The following is a 26,815-nucleotide window of genomic DNA, read 5'->3' on the forward strand; positions in this document are numbered from 1 at the left end:
ATATTTTTTGGTCGTGTTTATACATTTTGGGCAATGTGTCACCACTAGGAGGTGCTGTGGTACTGTTCTATAAATCGGCAGCCACACCTCAGGTGTTGGCAATGCGGAAGAGCTCACAGTTTGTTGACCGCTTCACTGTGTGTGCTTTTAGCCCTTTTTTATGGAATTAATGAACTGGATTTTATGATGAATTATTGGAAGTTGACATGAATTTGAACTTAATAAAGCAGCTGCAATTTTGTACATTTGACTCTTCGGATTTGTATTGAAGTGCACAGTCAGCGCGTCACTTACTTCACCTGGATTTGCTGCCCTCATCGGTCTAAATGGGATTTAGCCGGAACAGACGTACTTCCTTTTAGATGTGGCTAGTAAATTAAAATTAAAGCCCACAATATTTGACTTGCATTTGCAAATGTTACTGTTAGCCGAAGACCAGCAGTTTGTTGTGGCCTCATCAATCTTCTGCTGCACTAAAACCTTTCTGAGACTGAGACCGTACCAGACTGGCTTGCACCATCTATCTCTTGTTGGTTACTTCCACCTGACATGGCTGAAACTAATCGTACCGTTTTGTAAAAAAGAAGTGTCTATTTTCCACTAAATCCATCCCCTTTTGTTTATTGCTCAGTTTAGACGGTCACACGCGTTTTCCAATAACACACTTCCCTTCCAAGGTCTGAACCACACTCATACATAGTAGGTGCAAAGCTAATGTGCGCTGACCTTGTGCCGGAGCAGACACACTGGGGACACGACATTAATGCTAAGCGTGCTGTTCCTTTTCATTATGTGAATTACTTTGTGATTGTTGTTGCTGCCTTGTCGCCAGCAGAAACATAACCTTCGAGATTCATGGCACTTTTTCAGCACGAGAAGAACATTGGAGGGAACGGAAGCGGAATTTTAAGGGCAAAATAAGTACGAGTGACATTCACAGTTCGGCGGGCCCTTTGAGCAGTCTCCTCTCATAAAAAACAAGTTTTGTAGTAAGGCCTTTTATGAATGCATTACTTGCTTTGAACACAGCACACACAGTACTATGTGCCAATAAAGGCCATGGTACATGTGTATTTCTCTCATGAGCAGAGGAGCACATCTGTGTGCTGCACGGCATAATGACCTATTAGCGCAGCAGCTAATGGAGAAATGAGCCAACTCATTTGTGTTCCACACATAAGGCAAACAAAGGCATTGACTGATGTCTAACACTTAGACTTTTGTCCTGTAGGAGTAGTTGCGTTTCCATCACAGAAAATTTGCATCTGTGTAAAATTTGCATAATAAATACACATAGCAAAAGCAAATGCGTTTCCATCAGAGTTTTTGCGAATGATGGCGGTGGTTACCTGGTTACAGCAGGCGGATAAAAGCGATGTAAAGCTCCCTGTGACCATGTCTGTGAAATGCGCTATAAATAAAAGCTCTTCTAAATGGCACAATTGCTGCATTTACCCTGCAGACGTTTTATTTTCAGCCACATTCATTTGTCTTGTTGGAATTAGTTTGTTTTTATTTGTAATGTCATGAATAGGGCTTGGTACCGTTCGTTTTTTTTTTCCAATACCACTACTTTAACTCATTGACTGCCAGCCATTTTCAAATCAGAGAGATCCCCACTGCCAGAGGTTTTTCAGGATTTTGAATGTTTATTCAAGACCCACTGAAAATTTAGGTCTAGGTCTATGTCAGGGCTCTTCAATTACTTTTGTCACTGGGCCAGATTTGTTGGAGGTCATTGGCCACTGGGCCGGTCAGTCGGTGAGCCGACCACTGCCACCAAACGTATTCATATTTTTGGGATAAATAAATGATAATTTCATCATCATCAATGCTTGAATAGAACAGAATTGGACCTAAACACAATAGTTGTATTATATTCCAGCATTTTAGGCTTTAGAAACACATGCAATAACATATGCATACAGAATAATAAAGAGCCTAATAATAAACTAGGACTACTCAGAACTAAACCAGGAATAAACCAGGGCAAAACATGATATATCAGGGCTAAGGCAGGACTAAATCCCATAAACCAGACCAAAGGCCTGATACAGACTAAGAGAGTTACATGTTAGACCAGCTCATCTCAAACAACATGACCAAGGGACATACGATGACATAACCCCTGAGCCGCTGTTCTGTCCAGACCTCACGCTTTATGATAAAAGTGAAAGAAGCTCATCCACATATTCAGCCTCTCTTTTGCCTGTTAACTTCAAAAAGAGCATCTCTGCGCTTGTACTTTTCACACAAAGACGAATGAAGTCGGGGGAGAAAGGAAGAAAATGCACCTGTCAGATTCATGATTCAGATGTTATTTAGTTAAGTTAGAGCCCAGAGAGCAGGTTTAGCGCTGACCGGTTAAACACTTATCCAGAACTCACGCACCATCAGCTTTATCATCCGCTTTTCAAACATCCACAACTGAACTGGTGTTTCTGACCTGACAGTCGCTGGTCAAGCCCTTTGTAACAATGAAGACGACAGGGAAACATGTGGTCATCTGCCGCGGTGCGTGAAGAGAGCTGCTTCTGCGTGGGATAATCCGAACAAAACTACAAAAACACGCTGCACACTGTCCCTGTGTTTCGGTTTAGAAAACCTGTCAGTCCATCCAACGATCAGCTCCTGTTTACTCAGTTTACACCGTTTAAAAGAGCCATGTTTTCATTTGAGCCCGCGCTGTAGGAGAGACGCTAGCTGGGCTGCAGGCACACTGTCTGCTACGAAAAGTGGCGCGATTCCGGCGCGAAGGCGCCGCGGAGCGACGCGAACGCGGCCGGGATGATGCCAAAAAATAGATATACTTATGGAAAATGAGGCGCGGGCCAGATTTAATTGGTTGGCAGGCCGGAGCTGGCCCGCGGGCCACCTATTGAGTAGGCCTGGTCTATGTCAACAGGAAACCCACCAAAAGAAAGATTCGACTCTCTTCTTTCATCTAAAAAAAAGTTTGTTTGTACCTCTTTCCATTCTTTAGTAATCCGTAGTCCGTAGAAAATAGGTGAAATCACCCAAAATGCTGTTTTCTGACCAAAAAGCTGAGAAAACGAAAGGGCAATGCTGCCACTTTGTGACTCAATAAAAGAACTTGTAGTTATTTTATTGAGTCACTAGGTGGCAGCATTAGGCAGCACAACTAAGATTTTAACACCAGACATGCTCAAGGCTTTGCTGCAGCTGTTCCCATTGAAAAATCTAATTGACGTCTATAGACATCATTGGCAGTCAACGTTCGGATTTCAATTGACGTCTATAGACGTCATTGGCAGAATGAGTTAACGATACCTACTTTTCGGCACAGGTGCCTTAGCGGTACTTGTTTCGATACCTGTTATTTTATTTTAATTGAATTGAAATAATGTGTATAAAAAGTATCGTTCAGGAGAAAGAAAGCAGCGGCACAAGAGAAAGAAAACAGGCCACAGCATCGTCACCTGTAACTTCATTTTTTGAGCAGAATTCCCACTTTAGGCTGGGATAAAAATAGAGAAAGGACATTATTACCTCCTGAGCTGCAGAGACAGGTCCACATCAAGCACCGTTTTCTTTCAGCTAAACTTTTCGAAACACACTGCGCTGTTCGACAAAGTGAAAGCTCCACACGTCAAAGATCTGTTACATAGTGAGAGCGCTCACAATTGCTGTCACTAATAATTTACCAAAACTGTTCCAAAAATGGCTAATGCAGAGTGAGCGCTCACTGTATCCACAAACAATCTTTGATCCCAAATGCTCTGGTGCAGCTGGAGTTTAGTAACAACAGCAGTAACTTCAGGCTCTGCTTTCGCTCAAGGTAAAACCGATGTGTTTCTTGTCGTCACTGCACCGTGAACCAAACCGTTAAAGCTGAACCCCTAATATTTATCAATAATTATTCCACTGTCTCTTGAATCCTGTTCCCCGAGTTTAGCGAAAATATTGTCGTAGTTTATAAGAAAGGAGCACGGGTGCATCAAACACTCCAATTGCAGTTTGTTTGAAATTGTTTTTTGCCTTCATTCTTTTACTCATTTGTAGTGGCCATAGTTTTTGGAATGGGTTGGGAACCACTGGTCTACAGCTGAACTGTGTGATGGGTTGGGAACCACTGGTCTACAGCTGAACTGTGTGATGGGTTGGACATTTCTTTGTAATCACTCACAATCTCAGAATATCAAATGTGGAGACTAGCGAGGCCCGGCCGAAGGCCGGGTCTCAGCTAGTAGTAATAATAATATATAATGATAATATTCATTAATAATAGTAATAATGAATAATGAAAGTGTTGGTAAGTCATAGCTTTGCTTCGCTTTAAGAAAACATCTGCATTTGTGCTGAAGCTGCTCATGAGTTCAGGATTTTTTAGACTCACTGCGGATCATTTAATGACATCTGGAGAGAAAAAGTACTGAAAATTTGCACCGAAAAAAAAAAAAAAGTTTTTTGATACCGCCCCCCTACCGGAGCTTTTCGGTTTAACGGTACACAGCCCTAGTCATAAATAAATGTTAATTTAGGCGACACATCCTAAAGCTATGCTAAAGTATCTTAACTCTAAAGTCTCACTGCCCCTCTGGTCACAAGACATCACAAATTTAGTTTTCGATATTTTAACTTTTTTGGGGCCAAAGTTCAAACCACGTGGGTTAAATGTCTTGTCCCGAATTGACACATTTTCAAACTGAAAATAGTTGAGCTTGTTCTAAACTTATTCCAAACTTTCCTAATGCATTCCCAACATCCCCATTCTTCAGTGATGAGTTTCTAAGAATGTTTTTACATTTTTCAGGGGATCAATAAACTGCAACTTAACTTGAATACACTTTCACATGTGCACACATTCATTTTGGAGAAAACAGCTTTAGGGTCATTTTCTCCAAATGAAGTTTTCTTTCCACTCTCACAACAACATCTCCACTTTAGTAGCTCCAACAGACTCCTTAGGCTTGGACTTGATAACATCTTTTTTGTTGTTGTTGTTCCTATTCACCTGCAGCGTCTCTCGCCTTCAGTATTTTCTCAATAAACCTTGGTTTGAATCTAGATTGCGCTGCATGATCGGGGTCGTATTGCTCCTCTCTCCTCTCCTCCGGAAGTGCCTATTTTTACCGACACAAGCTGCTCGGCGTCAGTGAGATTACATAAACGTACATCACTTTGAGCCAACTCCCCGGACGGACGGGTATTAGCAAACGAGGCCACCGTGACTCACAGGCATTGAGCGAGGTCTGCACTGACCTGAGAGGGAGGCTGGAGCTGGGCAACCTTCAAAATGACAAACATGAGCAGGAAGAAATATGTACCGACGTGAGTCACCCTTTCGAAAATCAAACATGTTATGTAGGGGGCAGTCAGCTGTTATTTGAACAGCTAAATGAGGCACAAAAAATGTCAGGAATTTTAGAACATGCACTTAAATAGCTTTTGAACAGAAAGTTGAAGATGCTTGATTACAGACTACAGGGTTAGCAAGGCTTTTTCATTATAAAACCCCATGGACCCCTCTTTAAGTTAACTGTTAGCCTGACTAATGGCAGACAGCAGTGTGCGCTCGAATCATTTCCAACTGCACACCAGCATGGAGACCATGGCCGAAAATTTTTGCATGGATTTGAGGAAAAATCACAGAACGAGGAGGTGACGGCAAGACTATGACGCGCTATTGGATATACGGAAGCTTGTAGTTTATTTACGGATCCATGACAGCAGCAGACGCGACTCCATCTTTCGATCAGGCTTTAGACCGCGTTCTAAATAGTTTAGCTCAAACGTTTACAGCGGGTACGTCATACGTCATCTGATGCGATTATACAATTTCGCGCGCAGACACATATGGTAAACATTCGTGGCGCCCAATGAACGGCTATCGACGATCGTAAACCACACCTCTCCTACAAGGAAATGAATTGATGGTCCCCAGACTGAAAACTGAACTGTAGGGTTCAAAGAACATTTAAAGGCATTGAATCTCGTCAATATTGCGGCACTTAAAGCAGTACTAAGTAACTTGTTTACCGTAATAAATCCTTTCTGTAGTTCCTCTGGGGGTAATACAAGTGTTAATGGGGTGATTGGGGGGTCTTTCATCTCCCTCTGGTGTCTCTGGCCAGAAAACCGTAATTGCAGCTTTCCCTGCTCCGACCCGGCAGCCCCAATACACAGTAATGAAAAACATTTCCCTCACTGCTCTGTTTTCCACAAAATCACTTTTGTCTCGCATTTCTGAGGTTCCTGACATAAGCCCTGACTGTTTTCTGTCTACAGCTTTCATTTTGTTGAACATTTTGGAATACGTTATTTGGTTTATCACAATCAGAAGAAGCTAACAGGCTAACGGGCAAAGCTAGCTGCGGGCTAACGCCACTTTAGCAATATTTATAGACTAATTTGAGCGGGGGAAAAAATACCCTATTGTGTAATTGGGTTGTGGCAAAATGTACAATATCCCTGTCTCCCTTTGTCTTTTTTGTCAGCGTAGTGTTCTCACACTGAGTAAAAATAATAATAAATAGTAAATACTAAAAATAAACGGAACAAGTGGCGCTTGTGGCCTCCGGGGCAAAGGTTACTTAGTTCTCTAACAATACTGACATTGTTTGGCATCTGCATGTTGGAATCTCCCCGAAAAGTCTTTTTCTTTGCGCAAAACGCCGCCGTAAATATCCACTGGGATATCCATTTGCATTATGTTGCAATTTTCATGACACTCTTTCAACCGAATCGGCACTTGAGTAGCTTCTTGTAACACTTAATGTTCCAGTCTTGTGACTAATAGTGTTTTGAATTTTTTTTCCGAACAATTTTTTATTTTCTAATTTCTGGCCTAAACAGGACATCCAAAATCCCTCTGAAAACGTCTTTGCTCCTCATACTTAAGTCCGTAAAACCATATTTATGCACAGTCACGTCCGTCTGAAAATTAGACCTAGTCATCAATCCTTTTCTAATCGACTCCTGTGTTGCCAATCTGCTTTTTGTTTTCTGTTATTATCAAAGCCAGACGTTTTTTTTTTTTGTTTTTTTTTGCAAAAAGCTATTCAACAATGAAAGTGTACAGCTCGCCATAATTTCTGTTTACCTGCAATTAAGCGTCATTTCTGCCCGCCTGGACAATGGCTTTCAATCAGGGCTGTCATTGTTCCGAGCCGTGTATTTTGACAGGCAGCAGTTGAGCCAGTCAGCCCTCAAATCGCACTCTGGCAGGTAAATAATCCCAAATTGGAGCTTGTTTTCGAGCCTTTCAAATGTTTTCCAGCCTGGTTTAATGGCTGGAAAGTGGAATCGAGCATCGTGCGCAAAATGTCTCAATGTTTTTTTTGTTTGTTGGGGTCTTTTATTTCACTTTTTCACTCTGTACATCCATTTACAAACCATCTCTCTTTCGAACCATCATGTCATTTATGAAAACATCTCTGCGCTCTCGTCTTCAGCGCCTGATGTGGTGTTGTTTTTTTGTGTCTGAATAGGAGGAGGTGCAGGCGGAGAACCGGCGGAACACGCGGACCAAAGTGACACCGAAGCTGACCCCGCAGCAGGAAGAGGTACAGTTACTCGACACGCAACGTACTCGAGTACACTTCAAGTAACTGAGTCGCTATCTCACTCGACTTCTGATTTCTACAAGTCTTTATAAGCTGCTCTGTTTGAAAAGAAAACACTATGGAGCCATCATTTTTGTGATAAATACAAGTATTTTCTGGAGGTATTTTTCAAACCCGGAAGACATGACGCTTCAATTCATTTAACTCCGCCCCCTCTCCACTCAGTTATAAGGCGTTGACATCTGCAACACAGCTTCATAAATGACTAACACACATGCTAACACACATGCTAACACACATGCTAACACACACGCTAACACACACGCTAACACACACGCTAACACACACGCTACCACACACGTTAACACAAACGCTAACACACACGCTAACACACACGCTAACACACACGCTAACACACACGCTAACACACACGCTAACACACACGCTAACACACACGCTAACACACACACTAACGCACAAGCTAACACACACTAACGCACAAGCTAACACGCGTTTTGATTGACTCGCAGCTCTGGTCCATCGCTGTTTACGTTATGGGAGTCACGTTGGTTATAAAAGTGAATCCACTTTGATTCTGGCGAAGGTTCACCAAACATCCATCAGTGACACTATTTTGGTGAAAGTCGCCGAATCCCGGAAAGAAATTTCAACTTCTGGCGAGTGGTCTCTTCTTTAGGAAGGTTGAATGAAGCACTGTCCTCATAGCCAAACGCGCTTTTCTCTGATATTATCGTTAGGTAAGAAAAAAAGAAAAGGTGTGTCCAGAATAGTTTAGAAAGAGCTCCTTCTTCACAGCTTTCAGTGCAATCATGACATCTGTTTAGACGCTCAGGGGATGCGTTTGTTTTGTCCGCAGGGTCAAGATGACACTGTAATCCAGTTATGGTCATGAGAGACGGCAGTGGCTAAAGACGGGAGAAATATTCATGCATGTGTGTGTATCAGATGTGTGTATCAGAGTACCTCTGGGGGACAGCCACGGAACTCCGGGATGGAATCACAGAGCGTCGATTTAAACGCTTGAGAATCTGAAACTCAGACAAACTTTTATACAAAGCTCGACAATTCTGATCGGTGACATCTATCACTCAAATACAGAGACAGAAGAAAAAGGAAAAAATGTCAGCCTCTTGAAGTTCGATTATTTGTTGTCAAAACTTTGCGATTCGATATCGATAAACCTTATCATTGGCATTTGACCGTAACATCTGCTCAGCGCCACCTACAATTCATAGTGTGTGCATTATTAGCCTTTTACAATAAGCCAAGCACATGGGCAGATTGACTTTTTACTTTGATCCCATTATAAAGATGGAGTGGAGTAGCAAGTGCTATATTTATCCTTTGAATGCAGTTGAGCACAGATCCTCAAACTCTTAAAGTACACTAAATTGACTTGTTTACTGACGGCCTCTGAGCTGAACCCTTTTCTGAAGTGTACTTTCACCTAAAGTGGCTCGTTTATGGAGCGCCCAGATCCCACACAAATCGCCCCGGAGAGCTCTGATGTGTCCGCTGTTGGCCCAATACACAACAGTCTGTTAAAGAGTGTGGAGTCTTTTGGGTGTGAACATTTTTAAAGCCCATAATCATAAACAATCCCATAAACATTATTCAAGTGTTGCTTCTGAGCCGCTCTGCACAAGTGTTTATCAGGCCGTACTGAAACTGTAAACCGAGTTGTAAATTGAAACTGAAAGTCTTTTTTTTTTTTTTTTTTTTTATTCCTATGCTTGTCTGCTTCTGTGGGACAAAGTTAGCTGCTGTTTGGAAGGTGGCACTTCTAGCAGGGCAATGTGGGAATGCAGCCGTTCCGGGCAGGCAAAATGGAGTAACTGCGGGTGGCTTTAAGGGAGAAAATGAGCTAAAAATCTCAACATTGACCACTGCATGAAAAATCTGTGTTTTCACCTGTTGTGTCTCGCCTTAACTGGTTAGCCATGATATACAACTTCACCAATACACAGGTTTACCACAGCACCATCTTTTCACACTCACCATGTACACCTTCATATCATAAAAACATGAAACGCATATCCCGTAAATCTCTTCACAAATGTCTCGTCTGCCATGTTTTCAGAGGTCTCGTGGTTACAGTCGTCATGACTCCCAGACCAGTGTGCGCAGCAGGAAGGAGGGCACGCTGCAGAAGATCGGGGACTTCCTCCAGAGCTCTCCCACCCTGCTGGGCTCCAAAGGTCTGTGTCTGTGCCACCACTCACTCCCACAGGTCAAAGCGGAGTCTGCCCGGCCGTCCAGGCTGGCCACTTCTTTACCTCTGTGGTTGTAAAAATTGTGATAAACAGTGTTTTTTTGTTTTTTTTGTTTTTTCAATCGTTTTTTCATTGTACTCTCACAATGAATAGAGCATGGAGTTTGCAATTTTAGTATCGTGACAACACTTCTATTGTCAAGTCCAGAAAGTCAGTGTTTTCAACACTCCTAGGGTATTTATTTGCCTATCTGGCAATACATTGCGATATTACGTCGTGCGATTCTCATATCGCAGATGCAAAAAGCGCTTATCGATATTTAAAAATCTATTTGGAGGAAATATTCACTGCAGCGTTTCTTTGTTCCTGCACTTTTACTCCCACCCGCTAGATGGCAGCGTACCGCGCAGCCCGCTTGAGTAACAATAGAATGTCACGAGAGTTTTCTATGAATGGCTTTTTACAGTGTTGTCTGGCGGATTTTAGAGGAACACAGCAAAAGCTGACTATGGAGGACTATGACTATGCCTTTTACCAAACAACACAGCAAAATTGATAAAATTTGATATATATTATATTGTTATTATTCGCTAAGGACTCCCAACTAAAGAAGTACTAGAAAACATGCATCCCCAGTTAAGTTTGTTTCATTTACTGGTCTTCCAAGAAACACGTTTTCCGTTCAAAGTTACAAAATCACCAGACAACATTACAGTCACAAATGCCCATTAGTGAAAAGCAGATATGAGAATGAGAGACTAGTTTACTGATTTGTTTCCAAAGTAGTAAAAAAATAATCGTATTGCGCTCTTTGTATCAGGATACAAGACTGGGCAAATAAGCACCAATAAAATATCTCCTATAATACAAGAACAGTGCACTACAAGCCTGCATTATCACACATTAGCTAATTTGCGGGTGAGTCCAAGCTCATAATATTCCATGTCAGTGTTTCCCCGAGTGAATGGGACTTAACGTTCATCCCCAGAATCTGAAATAAGTTTTGGCCTGTTGTCAAACACTCCCCGGGCCGTTGGGGATTTGCGTGGATTTAATGCATTCATGCTGAAAATCTGCACATAAATCCAAAAGGAGATAATCCCAGTTCAGAGCCAGTGTGCCTTTTATGGATATGATACCTGCACAGGGCCACGTCAGGACAAAACCCACAAAAAGAGCTTCATTCGCTTTTTTTATGCAGGACAGTGTGGACGTGACGGGGATTCTAAGGATTTTCTTTTTTTTTTTTTTTTTACTAAAGATTAGTAGACTGATGTTTCATGTTTTCAAACCGTAAAAGGAGGACGTTTCGAGCTCCCGCAATACCTCCTCTTGTTCTTTAAAGGTAGTGTTTTTTGGATGTGGTCTAAACTGGATATCATGATATTAAAGAGAAACATTTCATTAACGACATACAAGTCAAGACGTTAACCTTCTGATTTGGGGTCGCTGCAGTTGGTCAGGTCCAGGTTCAGCAACGGTGTGAGTCCAAAGAAAGATCAGCTGAACATCCTGAATGACCAGGGACGTGTGGACGTCTTTTTCCTGGTATTCCAAGATGACAATGCCAACAACGTAAGAGTCTTTGGGATGTGCTGGGTCACACTCTCTAGTCACCGATACAAGATCCTGGTGAAAAATGAATGCAGCGCTGGATCTTTGGACATTGCAGAATGTTGCTGAAGCAAAGCTACAGTGAATGTACTGGAATCAAAGCTAAAGGCACTAACACCAAATATTGCACCGATCGACATACAGGGATCACGCGCGGGAGTGCGACCCACATGAGTCCGTCAGTTTACCAAAGTTAGTTTGGAGTTTAGTTGTTTGTTGAGTTAGTTTGTTGAGTTCCACTGGAACAGTGGAACTCAACAGAAAACAAACAACTAACGCAGCTTTTTGTCAACCATACAGGGTAGATCTAGCCTGGCCTTAACCATCCGTAAACTCCGGTCAATTATTTCCCTTCATGTACGTCTGGGCCTGATCTCAGTGGCCGCGTTACATCGGTTGAATTTCAACCTGCCATTCAGCGAGCGGGGGAGGCGGGGCTTGTAGGTAACGTCAAGCATTTGTGTTCTGGCTCGGCTCCCAAATATCCCAAAATTAAAATTGAAGCCTTGGAATGTGTAAGGAATGCCCCCAAGAGTCACGATAGAGCTACAATAGAGTTATGATAGAGTTATGAGCGTCATGATAGTCATGATAGAGTCACGATAGAGTTATATAGAGTTATATAGAGTTATGATAGTCACGATAGAGTCGCGATAGAGCTATGATGGAGTTATGATAGTCATGATAGAGTCACGATAGAGTCAATATAGAGATATAGAGTTATGATAGTCACGATGGAGTCACGATAGAGCTATGATGGAGTTATGATAGTCACGATAGAGTCAATATAGAGTTATATAGAGTTATGATAGTCACGATGGAGTCACGATAGAGCTATGATGGAGTTATGATAGTCATGATAGAGTCACGATAGAGTTATATAGAGTTATGATAGTGACGATAGAGTCGCGATAGAGCTATGATAGTTACGATAGAGCTATGATGGAGTTATGATAGTCATGATAGAGTTACGATAGAGTCAATATAGAGTTATATAGAGTTATGATAGTCACGATGGAGTCACGATAGAGCTATGATGGAGTTATGATAGACTTATGATAGTCATGATAGCTGCTTCACTCACTCGGGCGCATTACATGTGTCACGACCATGGCAAGTGAAAATCAGATCCAATCGTTTCAAAGGAGTTCACCCCTCCCACCTGATAACGGAGCTCAATTGTGAAGCTCCAGACCCTTGTACGAAACGCTGCATCATTTCTAGAATTGGTAAACTTGTAATAAAAAAAGTCCCATATCTGGTAAAGGGTGCCCCCTGGCATAGCTGGTGAAAAACAAAAAGAAATATGCACTAAAGTTAGGGAGTTTAGCACGTTCCACGATCGATAATGGCTGGTGACAAAGGCATATAGTTTCAAACAACTTGTGTCCTACATGGATCCATGTTTCTATATTATTTTACTGAGTATGCTGCCGCAGATATATCAAACTGTGTGCTCACATAGACACACTTTTAAAAGACGACATCACTGCAATAAACTTTACAAGTGACATTTAGGGCCCGATCTTGAGTTTCAAAACGCAGACAATAGCGTAACATTTTGTGCTAAGGAGAAGTGCACTTTGTGATCTTGCATCTCCAGACCTAGGCCATTCAAGTGGGAAGTACTAGGTTGGAGAAACATTTTTTCCTCCAACCAGATCAACCAGAGGGGTTGTGAGGGAGTGGGGAGTGAACATGTGCATTGTTTTGCGTTCACGCCAAGCAGGCCGATCCGTGCCACACCACTCTTTCTCTCTCGAGACATGAACATTGTTTAGCTCACGATGGCCTCTCACCTCCTCTCATGACGCCCTCTCACAAGTGGCGAAGGTGCAAAGCAGAACCTCCAGCCTGTGGTGAGCGAGGCTGTCTTAGCTCAGCGGACAATAAGTGACATTACAGCCTGTTTGGCAATATAGACCAGATAAAAATACTTAAAACCAAAGCAGCTTAGTCAAAAACAAGTTTGCCACAATAAAAAGGTCTCATGCACTAATATTTCATCAGACCGCCTAAAGTGTTGATTGCAAAACGCATCTGCTGTGCCATTGTGTGATGGAGAGTGTAACCACTGCGCAAAGCCTTCTCTGCTCTACAGATGTGGTGTGGCCGAACTGCATGACCCACTATGATCAATAAAGGTGGTTGCAGACTGTGATTCACGCAAATATTCCCACAGTTCTGGCTCATTTACGACGATGTTTGACTTACGTTTATCCCTCCCTGCGGCCTGTCTCCGTTTACACATCCGCAGCTAGCTGTGACCGAGCACGTATTTCGGAAATGAGGAATTGTCCAAAGAATTTGTTAAGCATTGTTTCAAAACAAAAAATACCCTTTTCAAGGCAATAATAGTCATTTGAACAGATATGACCTTGAGAATGTTCTTTATATCTACCTTCATATCCACACACAGTCATTTATAACGCCTTAAATTTTATCTCCCCCATTTCTCAAAGTCCTGGTGCACCAAATGTATTCAGAAAAGCCAGAGTAAATCTTCGCATCTTTCATCAAAGCGTCCTGGCACGGTTACTGTATATAAAACATGGCCCATTAGCAGCGGGTGCATATTAAATACAGCAGAAACGACCAAGCCAACGCAATCCCATATGAAGACCCCGGCATGATGAAAGCCCAGTCCATCCCTCAACCTAAACCTCTAATGATGCAATGTTTCTGACATTACAGCTCTTTTCAATCCACACTCTGCATTCAGTATCACCAAAACCCCTACAGCCCACATCGGAGAGTCTGTCCATCACTCCACAAACTGCACAGAAGTTCGTCTATTAGCCATACAGTTGAAACTTTGCAACACGTAAAGGCCAAACAAGGACAATCACTAGAGCCGCATTTTGTAATGACTGTTGAAAGTGTAATGGTTTCACGTAATTGGGGCACTTTTTTGTGCCAATTGTCACTTTTTGCCAGTAACTTGAAGCTGGACAATGACTCGAAATTTAACCAAAATCACAATCTCTACTTTGGTCGATCTCGATAATCGTCATTGGTTTTTATAGTCGTCAGGTTTACAGCCATTTCTTTGGCAGGAACAGCATCTGTAGTTTTGGCATTTGTTTTTGTTTGAGCTGAGGTATAAAAGGTGGTAAGTTCATGGATCGGCTATTTTATGTTGAAAAAAATATATAAAATCGAAATGGATCAATATGAGAGAAATAATCTTTTCTCCCAATATTGTCCAGCCCGACCATAACTCTGTTTTGGAGGTAATTTATTGATATTTGGGGGAAAACCTTGATTTGACTTACATTTTCATAAATGTTGTTCCTTGGTTTTGGAAATTTAATCCAATCCACTTTGTTTCTATTACTCATTTTAGCCTTTCCGAAGTGATGCACTTAAAGGCACATTGCGTAACATTTTGGACTACACTGTGACATCAGTACAAAACATGCTCCCAATTTCATTTCATTTAATTTTATTGAGAGCCCCATTAGCTCCGGACTCATTGCAGGAGCTTTTCTACCTGGGGTCTCCTTCAGTTTCATTACAAATGTTTATAATATTACATAACAGAAAAACAAACAAACAAAACAACACCACACACACACACACACACACACACACTCACAAAGCAAACTGTGGGAGCTTAATGTGGAACCAAATAAAAACATATCACATAAAAGAGTAGATATATAGGGTCGACCTAAAACAGCAATAACAGCATTTTTATCATTACAAACAATTACCAACAATACATTACCCAAACAAAAAGCAAAACATTTACAATAGTCAAAACATTTGAAGTCTTATATGAAGCATAATCTCTACCAAACAACTCAACTCTATAGTCATCGCTGAATTCATTCTCTTGTGTGAACAAAAATACCTTTAACTTCTTTTGAAAAGAAATTTTTACTGTTTTCTAACAACAGAAATCCTGGTAGAGCGTTCCAGGCAACCATGGCTCTGTAAGAAACAGTTCGCTGCATCTGATTCGTTTTACAACAGGGTAGAGCACACCTTGTTGCACTGGTCTGACGTGTTCCATAACTATGATTATCTGAGAAAAATGACAATTTATTGTGTATGACTTTAGGTATTTTTGTCAAAATAATGTTTCTAATAAATGTTACTAGGAAGTACTTTAATCTACATTTGACCGTTAACCACGCCAAAATATTATGCATTGTCCTCACATTGGTTCTGTATGGGCAACCTAAATGACCAGCTCGACACAGAAAATGATTTTTTTGCAGTGGTTAATCAAAGAATGGATTTAGATGAGGACCTATCCTGTTTAAATCTCCAATTCTGCGGACTTTAGTCGACATCTCCATGGAGCCGAGCTGGAGACATACCCACTCACAGTAAAGTTAGTCATGTCTTAGGAGAGCTGAGCCGATCACAGCAAAAGCTCATGTTAGTTTGTGTATTTATTTCAATGATGAAAATATCTGTCCTGAAATAAATGTTTGTATTTCAGTTTTATTTATTGGGTATAATTCTACGCGGTGTGTCTTTAAGGAATCAAATCTGAAATCGAGTGAACTCAAACTGCCCTTATTTAACATCCATAGGAGCCTCTTCACTGTATTAATGTGTGATTCCCAATTGATAATCAATGGGAAAAATAGCCTTCTATACACAGTCCTGTAAAAAGTCACATTTCAATATGGACTATACAGTACAGATAACAAATGTTAGCTCTTTTGAACAAGAGAAGCTCCTAATAATCAAGAGTTTCTGATTATATAGTCTGATGACAGATCATAAAGTGTGTTTATAGAACTCAATTGGGCAGAAAATGGGAGAAATAATAAAAACATCCCTTTCCTTAAAAAAAGCTAATACTATCAAAATCAAGTTACTTTGACATGCCCACGGGGGTAATAAAAACTCAAAACAATTTCATGCCACACTCACTCTTTAGTTTAATAAAACTATCTCTACAATATTTTACTGCAGTGGAAAATGGTGGCATAAAAGAGCCGCTACCGGCACATGAGGGTAGTGTTTTCTATTGGTACACAAGGGTTAAACTCATAAGGTCCTCTGCCAAATGCTTTATTTTGATGACCCACTGCGAAGAGGACATTAGCGCTAGTGTGTAGGAGCATGTATTGTGTATTATTGTCTATCAGTGTCACTGTAAACTGCTGTACAATGATACAAGGACAACTGTGGACAACACTGGGGACTGGGATCCGTTTAAACCGATTAGACAAAATGACAAGGCAAGGGCAGACTTCGAGGTCGTAATGAAGCCTTTAGGGAGGACTTGAGACGGCGGCCATATTGGAATGAACAGTAAAAATGTGTGTTTTGTCCCGTAGTTGTTCCTGTGGGACACACAACCTCTATGTCCTCTAACGGAATCTTCTGCCGTCAGGGACCAGAATTTTCCTTTAAAGCATAATATGAGAATGAGGCTAACTTCTGAGGGAACTACTGTTTCCTGTGCTTGTTTTATTCCTATGGAGAGTTTGTCGTATCTTGCTGAAATTAATAAATATGAAAATTATTTTAAATATTACTTTGTGGCAGAAAATATTCAGCTGTTTAATAATTACTTGGAACATAATAAAAACTGTACTTGGGATGTAAACACTTCTATATTTAGTGTTTTCGACATGAAGCTAAAGAGTAACGTTATCTAACGCTAACCAATGGTTAAATATCGCAATCATCAGAACTAATTTTGTGAAACACACTCAGCTTGGCATTTATCTACATTTCCTTCCGTTTTTTTAAATCTTATTTTGTTCTTAATGTTAAAATGTGGACAGGAAGTGGTCTATTTGCCACAAACCTTCCATTCACAGAGCGTATCACCACTGTTCCCTCTAAGCTGCACACAAAGCAGATCCATCCTGAGCACAGCTGATGATAGACGTGCTCATTAGTCCTCACAGCGTGGGAGGAGTCGTGTAATGTCTCAGGGTCAGCTCAGTGTCTCCCCGTCACAGACGTACACATCCCCTGTTCCTCCCTCACCGAGAGTCCACTCGGCTCATCTGTGCATTTCCCCCTCCCTCTGCAGTGGCCCGCAAGACCGGCTTTTGGAAAATGCAGTGACAGGTGTGAGGTGGAAACAAGCAAACTGTGTTTCACTATAACGTGCGTCCACTTCTCCATGAAGCAGAACACGGTGTGGACAGAAAGGTCCTCTAAACATCAGCTGATTTGATCAGAGAGTGTGAGGAGCTGGTGAGAGCAGACTGGGCTTTATTCATTCAGCAGCACTAACTTTAGCTTCTGTCCCCACACTGTAAAGCCTTATTTAGCTACAGCCTGTGAACCTGTCAATATCTAGGATTATTCCTTTTTTGCTTGTTATTTCAATAACATTTACTGCGCATTTTGGTTAATAATGTTTTTAATTATCTGTGATACATTGAGTATTATTAATAATAATAGTATTATTAACATGCTAAGTGATGGGCAAACGCAAAGGCAATTGTACATTGTACACGCACACTGCACACTACACTCGGTCAATATGTACAGTATATAATCTTGTACGACAAAGGAAGGAAAAGAGACGGATTCTCCATGAACTGTTCTGACTGTAGCGTTGTTCCTGTGTCCTGACTGTAGCTTTGTTCCTGTGTCCTGACTGTAGTGTTGTTCCTGTGTCCTGACTGTAGTGATGTTCCTGTGTCCTGACTGTAGCGATGTTCCTGTGTCCTGACTGTAGCGATGTTCCTGTGTCCTGACTGTAGTGTTGTTCCTGTGTCCTGACTGTAGTGATGTTCCTGTGTCCTGACTGTAGCGTTGTTCCTGTGTCCTGACTGTAGCGATGTTCCTGTGTCCTGACTGTAGTGTTGTTCCTGTGTCCTGACTGTAGCGTTGTTCCTGTGTCCTGACTGTAGCGTTGTTCCTGTGTCCTGACTGTAGCGTTGTTCCTGTGTCCTGACTGTAGCGATGTTCCTGTGTCCTGACTGTAGTGTTGTTCCTGTGTCCTGACTGTAGTGTTGTTCCTGTGTCCTGACTGTAGCGTTGTTCCTGTGTCCTGACTGTAGCGTTGTTCCTGTGTCCTGACTGTAGCGTTGTTCCTGTGTCCTGACTGTAGCGATGTTCCTGTGTCCTGACTGTAGCGTTGTTCCTGTGTCCTGACTGTAGCGATGTTCCTGTGTCCTGACTGTAGCGTTGTTCCTGTGTCCTGACTGTAGCGTTGTTCCTGTGTCCTGACTGTAGCGATGTTCCTGTGTCCTGACTGTAGCCATGTTCCTGTGTCCTGACTGTAGCGTTGTTCCTGTGTCCTGACTGTAGCGTTGTTCCTGTGTCCTGACTGTAGCGTTGTTCCTGTGTCCTGACTGTAGCCATGTTCCTGTGTCCTGACTGTAGCGATGTTCCTGTGTCCTGACTGTAGCGATGTTCCTGTTTCCTGACTGTAGCCATGTTCCTGTGTCCTGACTGTAGCGATGTTCCTGTGTCCTGACTGTAGCGTTGTTCCTGTGTCCTGACTGTAGCCATGTTCCTGTGTCCTGACTGTAGCGATGTTCCTGTGTCCTGACTGTAGCGATGTTCCTGTTTCCTGACTAGCTTTGTTCCTGTGTCCTGACTGTAGCCATGTTCCTGTGTCCTGACTGTAGCGTTGTTCCTGTGTCCACAGCTAAGAAGATGATGGGTCTGGTGAGTGGGCGGGACGTGGACCCCTCTGGCTCCTCCGCCTCTCCTTCGCTCAGAGCCAAGAAGAGCAAGAGGAAACTGTACCGGCCTGAGATCTCTTCTCCCATGGACATGCCGCCGCACCCGGTCAGTGACCCACCATCCCATCATCACCACTCACACGCTGTCATGCTAACGCGCCCAAAGAGTCATGGCCGTCTGGTTTACAGGCAAAGTCTATGGATGGATGGATGAATGGAACTTGACCTAGTCTCAGAATTGAAATATGTATGAGTAGTTCTTTATTCGACACTTTGTTTCAAAGGTTGTGTTGAAAAGTGCCACAGGCAGGTAAGATTTCCAGCATGTTCTAAATAATTTAACAAAACTAGTGGTGGGACTCGAGTCAATTACAGGTCTGTAATTAATTAATCAATTGCAATTAATTGCATTTTAATTGAAAACCCAACTTTTTTTTTGCACTAAGTTTTGCACTAATCAATAATTAGAAACATGAGTTCAACAACACATGTATTTATTGTTGTTGATCTATATAGTTATTTAAGTAACAGAGGCAAAGTGCATTTATAGTTGTTTATCTTTCAGGTGTTTTAGGAACTCTGATCAGTCATGAAACTTGTAGAGTATATTAAACAGTAATAATAATGCCACATTTATATAAAAGTAAAAAATAAATAAAGCAAAAGGGCCATAAAACAGCACCTTTAAGTGTTTAACAACTGTTGTAAACAGAAATCAAAGTGACATTTCTTATCCTGAACAGGGTTAGGGTTATTGTGTCTCAGAGTGGGCTGGCTGGAGCGTTTGTTTGAGGCTAACGCTAACATTAGCACCGAGGACGTCTCTGTGTTTGAGGCTAATGCTAACATTAGCACCGAGGACATCTGTGTTTGAGGCAACGCTAATATTAGCATCGAGGACATCTCTGTGTTTGAGGCTAACATTATCATCGAGGACGTCTCTGTGTTTGAGGCTAACGCTAAAATTAGCATCGAGGACGTCTCTGTGTTTGAGGCTAACGCTAACATTAGCATCAAGGACGTCTTTGTGTTTGAGGCTAACGCTAACAATAGCACCGAGGACGTCTGTGTTTGAGGCAACGCTAACATTAGCACCGTGGACGTCTGTGTTTGAGGCTAACGTTAACATTACCATCGAGGACGTCTCTGTGTTTGAGGCTAACGCTAACATTAGCATCGAGGACGTCTCTGTGTTTGAGGCTAACGCTAAAATTAGCATCGAGGACATCTCTGTGTTTGAGGCTAACGCTAAAATTAGCATCGAGGACATCTCTGTGTTTGAGGCTAACGCTAACATTAGCATCAAGGATGTCTCTGTGTTTGAGGCTAACGCTAACATTACCATCCAGGACGTCTCTGTGTTTGAGGCTAACACTAAAATTACCATCGAGGACGTCTCTGTGTTTGAGGCTAACGCTAACATTAGCATCGAGGACGTCTCTGTGTTTGAGGCTAACATTAGCATCGAGGACGTCTCTCTGTGTTTGAGGCTAATGGTGCGTCCACACCAAACGCGGCCGGCGCCTCCAAAGCGTCAGGTTTACATTTAAAATACATGGAGGACACGCCTCGAGGGGGCGTCAACAGGTCCCGCAGCGCGTTTTGAAGCTTTTCGTGCTTGGTAAGCTTTTGACGCCTCCAGGGCATTGAGCGCGGCCGACACTCGAGTTGGGAAATGTTGAACTTTTTGGAGAAATTCGCGAGCGTCGACCAATCAGGAGCTTTCCCCCCACAGTGACGTACGTTGTAGCTGAGCCACCGGGGCAGATCCTATACCGGCCCACAGATATACCAGCCTGACCTTTCCTCAGATGACTAGCGTACTAACACTTTTTTCATGTTTGTGCATACTTGAATAGATTCCTCCCTAAGGTTTACATATAGCGCCCGTATATCAATTTCACTGCAGGGTTCCCCACTGAGCAAAGAATATTTACCATCTCTTATTGATGAGATCTTCCACTTTGTAAAACATCAAACTTGAACACACTTGAACACAGCCTGGCACTAATGAAGCTGTTGGATCCGGACGTGTTCCGATCGGCTCCAAACAAACACGCCGACGTAATACACTAAGGTTAGACGTTATGCAAACTTAGCTTTCTGAGCTTGTTCCTACATACGTGTACTTTGTTAGGCGGCGGCTTCCCTATGGGTTGCCAACCACTGATTCTGGAGGGTTCCTAATTTGCAACGTTTGATAGCTAAATGCTAACGGCTATAGGACAAATACATTAAAGTAGCCTACTCGCTAACTGTCCACACATGTTAAGATTGTACGCCGCTTCTACTTTTGATTGCTATGCCTCGCACAGCTTGTCTCTCCATCACAGAGCAGCAAGAAGGGAAAAAACAATGGCTGTGGAGCTTCAGTTTTTCTCTTGGAGCGTCACAGTAACAGCAGCTAATGCTAATGCTACTGTCAGACACAGAGGAGCATCTGGAGGAGGAGCTGCTTTTCCCCCTTTTGGAGGCAGCCAATCAGAATATGTCTCTTGAACATCATGTCAGGCAGTTGGTCAAAAACTGCAACTTCCATCTGCGTAACATCGCTAAACTCAGACCCATGGTGTCCAGAGAAGAACTGAAAATGATCATCCATGCGTTTGTGTCCTCGCGATTGTATTACTGCAACAGTCTCTTTACGTGCCTGAGCAAGATAGAGCTTGCTTGTCTGCAGTCAGTTCAAAATTCAGCTGCAAGACTTCTGACCAGGACAAACAGAAGAGCCCACATCACACCTGTGTTGAAGTCCTTGCACTGGCTCCCTATTGAACATCGGGTTCAGTTTAAAATCTTGGTGCTGACCTTTCGAGCTCTTCACGGTCAGGCGCCCACTTATATTGCTGACCTACTTAAACCCTACAATACGTCTCGGAACCTGAGGTCCTCTGGCCATAACCTGTTGATGGTTCCACGAACACACTTTAAAACCCGGGTAGACCGCTCCTTCAAAGCCGTAGCGCCCCGACTTTGGAATAAACTTCCTCTTGACTTGCGCTCATTGGAGTCAGCAGCTACCTTCAAAAAGCACCTAAAAACCCATCTGTTTGAGAAAGCATTTGAGTCCGGCTGATTTAGTACTGACACCACTTGTATAATGAATGCTGAATTCTGAATTATTGCAATGAATATGCTGTTTTATAATTATGTTTTAACACTGTGAAGCGCTTTGTGACTCTGTGTCTGTGAAAGGCGCTATACAAATAAAGTTTACTTACTTACTTACTTACATTCAGCTGGCGGGTGTTACAGCCCATCCGAGCAATAAAGAGTCGGCCAATCAGAGGCTGCATTCTAAAAAGTGAGCATCAGTGGGATTCCCCCCTCCCTCTGCTCTAGATGATTTATCATGACATTTAAAGAGATAGTCTGGAAATGTTTTGCACAATCGACCACCTGGTTTTGCATTTTGATGTAAAGTAAGTACAAATATTTAAATTACTTTTTTATATCCTCCCGCGCTGACCAATGAGACAAGCTTTTCCTGTGAACCAGCCTGTCAGGTCCAATCAGGAGGGGAGGGGGAGGAGCCGTGTTAATTTTGACAACATATTTTAATTTAGTTTTAGTCTTAGTCTTTTGACTAAAATGTAATTTAATTTAATAATCGTTTCAGTTTTAGTCTAGTTTTAGTCGACTAAAATTGCAAGTAAATTTAGTCGACTAAATTTAAGACTAATTTAGTCGACTTTGCAATGATAATTATAATCATATTTAATCTTATTCCTCTTCTTCATGGAGCTGCTCCACATGATAAAGCTCAAAGCCTCATCATTTACAATCACTGCTAAAGGAGCAGCTCTTTCAGACGGTCAATAAAAGTTTGGATGATTTTAGTCTCTCCTTTTCATTTTTATTTAGTCTTGTTTTAGTCGACTAAAATATCTGGACATTTTAGTCATAGTTTTGGTCTCATGAACAACTTTTAATTTAGTTTTAGTCCAATTTTAGTCGGCAAAAATATCACTTTGACTAAAATTAACACTGGGGAGGAGCTTGATCGTTTACTTTCACAATTCTGTTCCTGCTCTCCTCATTTTGCAAACTTGCAGACTATCACTTTAATACTTACATTTGCAAAATAAAATGTATTTCATTTTCATTTTTTCCGGTGTAAAGTTCATCTTCCCTTGTAGTCACTGACACACAGTCTGTCCTTTGTTTCAGAGCTTGGATAGTCACATTATGCCACATCCCAACCATACACTGTAAAGCACTGCGCTCCAAACACCATGTTCAATATTTATACGTATGCTCTTGCCTGTTTTTGCAGATCCTCACCCGGGAGCCCGAGGAGAAGGAGAGCGACCACCAGATCATAAAAAGAAGCCTGCGCTCCCGAGTGGTTAAATAGAGCTCCTCACATGTAGAACAAATATAAAGCACCGATAAACTCTTTCCGTCTGCGTCTTGTGTTTATACTTAGGTCATTTCCTCGTTAAAAGAGAAATGTAGTCTTGATTTTTGTGGGGAAAACTGTTCTGCCCCCTTTCCTCCTCGTACTATGTGTGTATCATTTGTTAAATTATAAGCACTGTACTCTTTCATTTTTATTCCTTTAACTTTTTGTGCAATGTTTAGCGAAGCCTGTGCTGTAGTTTGCGTAGAGTGGGTTAAGGGAGTCCGCAGACCTATTACCAGTATCTCCATTTTAGCATTTCAGCACTTCGATATGAACATATATACATTTCTTTTCCGTTGATAAAAAATTTCCATCAACTCTCCCGCAATTGTACATTAACAATAGAATTTTTTCAAGTTTCCAAACAATAGGAAAAATCTAAACGCCATGTGCAGGCCCATTCCAGTGCTCTCAGTATAAGCCTGTTTTGTTTTTTTTGTTTTTTTAAGAAATTAAAAAATAAAAGAATTTGAACTTTTCCTGTATCAGACGTCGCCATAGCAACGTCGGTTTTAAAACAGAGGTCTGCGCACTCACTGAACCCACTCTATTCCATTTAATTTAGCGAAGTTCCCGTTTGTATGGACTGGTGAACGTCTTTAAAGCTGCTACCTGAAGCATTAGTTTTTCTGTATCAAATCCTGTGCTGCCAATCATTTGTAACTCCACGGCTCGGCTCCGCCCGCACTTTATTATGTTTATTATGTACAAAGGCGGTGGAAATCACTCGGTTTAAACACTACAGCCACTGAACAATGTCGATCTACTCTCTGCTAATGAAGGACTGGTGAAGTTTTCCAAAGGAACGGCACATTAAATTTGGTTCAAAAAAAGTCTTGTGTGATTTATTTATGTTGTAGGTTTATATGGGATACAGATGCTCCTTGGTACACATGGAGCACTTCATATTGTTCCACAGAGATCTGACCACCGAGTGCATTTTCTCCAGTTTGACTTTACCCAAATCTAAAAGCTTCCCGGCTGGAGTTTACAGTGTGTAACACATCATTTGAAAGCTCAGACTTGCAAAACTTTTATTGTTGCGTTGTCGTCGCATTCATCGTTTTTCGTGTAGGTGTTGCTTTTCCGGCACCTCTTCATTTTTTTTCACTTTTTCACTTTTTTGATGCTTTTTGTGTCATGTTTCTGACATGTTTTTGTCACTTTTTTTATTTCATCATTGTTGCTTTTCCCGGCACTCTTTTGTGGCCTTTTCATCCATTTTTAGTCGTGTCTTACTCGTTTATTGTGTTGTTGTTGTTGCTTTTCCAGCATGTTTTGGTTGCGTTTCTGTCAATATTTTGACCCTTTTTTCAAGAAGCTTTTAGATTTGGGTAAAGCCAAACTGGAGAAAATGTGCTCGGTTCTGGTGGTTGAGAGGTTAAATGAATAGTTCACTGTTTTTCCATACTGAGATACAGTGCCTCTCGAAAGTATTCATACACCTTGAACTTTTGCACATTTTGTCATGTTTACAACGCTAAACAAAAAGATTTTATTTCGATTTTTTTACTGAACGTTCACACACAAGTAACAGACAACTGTGAAGTGAAAGCAAAATGATACATGATTCCGTTATTTTTCAAAAAATGGAAAAGTGAAAAGTGGGGCGTGCATTAGTATTCATACAGCATTTTCTGAGTGCATTAAATTGCCTTTATAACATTCATAATGACTCCAGAATGTTCACACCTTGGCCTAACCATTAAATAGAGGCACCTGTGTGTAATCTACTCTCAGTATAATTACAGCTGTTCTTTTAGGCCCTCAGAGCTGTGGTCGGCGTTTATCGGTCACTAAACAGCATCATGAAGGCCAAGGAGCTCTCCAGAGAGGTCAGGGATAAAGCTGTGGAGATGTTTAAAGGAGCGTTAAGTTACACAAAGATTTCCCAAGATTTAAACACCGGAGCACTGTTCAATCCATCATTCAGAAATGGAAAGAGTATAGCACCACTGCCAACTTACCAAGAAACGGTCGCCCATCTAAAATATTAGATCAAACAAGGAGGACACTGGTAAGAAATACAACCAAGTGCCCCAAGATAACTCTGGAGGAGCTGTGAAGCACTGCCGCTGAGCTGGGGGAATCTGTACATGGGACAACTATAAGTCGTATCTACACAAATCTGGCCTTCATGGACGAGTGGAAGAAGAAGGCCATTATTGAAAGGAGGCCATAAGAAATCCCGTTTGAAGTTTGCTGGAAGTCATATGGAGGACACAGCTCCATGTGGAAGAAGGAGCTTTGGTCTGATGAGACAAAAATGTAACTTTTTGGCCCAAATGCAAAACGTTATGTATGGAGCAAACCTAACACTGCTCATCGTCCTGAGTGCACCATCCCCAGTGTCAAATATGCGGGGGGGAGCATCATGCTGTGGGGCTGCTTTTCCTCAGCGGGGACTGGGGAGATTGTAAGAATAGTTTTGAAGATGGATGGAGCCAAATATGGAGAAATTTTAGAGGAAAACCTGCTGGAGTCAGCAAGAGAACTGAGGCTGGGGCGGAGATTCACCTTCCAGCAGGACAATGGACCCTAAACACAAAGATAAATCTACAATGGAATGGTTCAATTAAAAACATATTAATGTGTTAGAATGGCCCAGTCAAAGTCCTGACCTAAATCCTATTGAAAATCTGTGGAATAATCTGAAAACTGCTGTTCACAAACGCTCTCCTTCTAATGTGACAGAGCTTGAGTTGTTTTGTAAAGAGGAATGGGCTAAAATGTCAGTCTCTACATGTGCAAATCTTGTAGAGTCAGACCCCAAGACTTGCTGCTGTTATTGCAGCAAAAGTATTCATTATTGCTGTATGAATACTTATGCACGCCCCTCTTTTCGGTTTTCTATTTTTTGAAAAATAACAGAATCATGTATCATTTCACTTTCACTTCACAGTTGTCGGTTACTTGTGTGTGAACGTTCAGTAAAAAAATCATCTGGAGAGCCTCCTGTCGCCACCAAACATTCATGTTTTGAGATAGATACATCAGAATTGAGTTACCATTGCTCAAATAGAAAGAGGCCTATAATAGGCATGCATGTTTTATTTATATTCCAAATGACCAAATGAGCCAGGTGTTGCGTTTCGTTCAGCTGGCCCCCCCTGCTGCTCACTGCTGCACGTTGCGTACAACACTACATGATGCAAAATGACACATTTCCACCTACTATACTGTACTATACTGTATTAATTAATAATCTATTATTCCAGTACCATTAAGTACAGAAAGTCACATTCTCACTGAATATTTACTTCAGATATAACGCAGCAGGAAGCTTGGTTCGCATTGCCGGCAGTAAGTCAGACCTGTTCCCGGTGCGTGTTGGTCTCCGCCAGTGCTGTCCTTTGTCACCGGTTCTGTTCATTTATCGACAGATTTTCTAGGCGCAGCCAGGGGCCAGAGGGT

General features: G+C 41.8%; 1 protein-coding gene across 1 annotated transcript in view; it reads left to right on the plus strand.

Moving 5' to 3' along the window:
• Positions 1-23,702, plus strand: part of kif20ba (kinesin family member 20Ba) — a gene marked incomplete at its 5' end in the record, with an annotated part of 95,680 nt that extends 71,978 nt beyond the window's left edge. The window contains 4 exons of the mRNA XM_079559361.1: positions 7,452-7,526; positions 9,628-9,745; positions 18,960-19,102; positions 23,273-23,702. Of these exons, the coding sequence (XP_079415487.1) occupies positions 7,452-7,526; positions 9,628-9,745; positions 18,960-19,102; positions 23,273-23,353 (417 nt within the window). The remainder of the gene's footprint in view (positions 1-7,451; positions 7,527-9,627; positions 9,746-18,959; positions 19,103-23,272) is intronic.
• Between the last annotated feature and the right edge of the window lie 3,113 nt (positions 23,703-26,815).

Source organism: Gobius niger (genome assembly GCF_951799975.1).
Source record: "Gobius niger genome assembly, chromosome: 7".
NCBI lineage: Eukaryota > Metazoa > Chordata > Actinopteri > Gobiiformes > Gobiidae > Gobius > Gobius niger.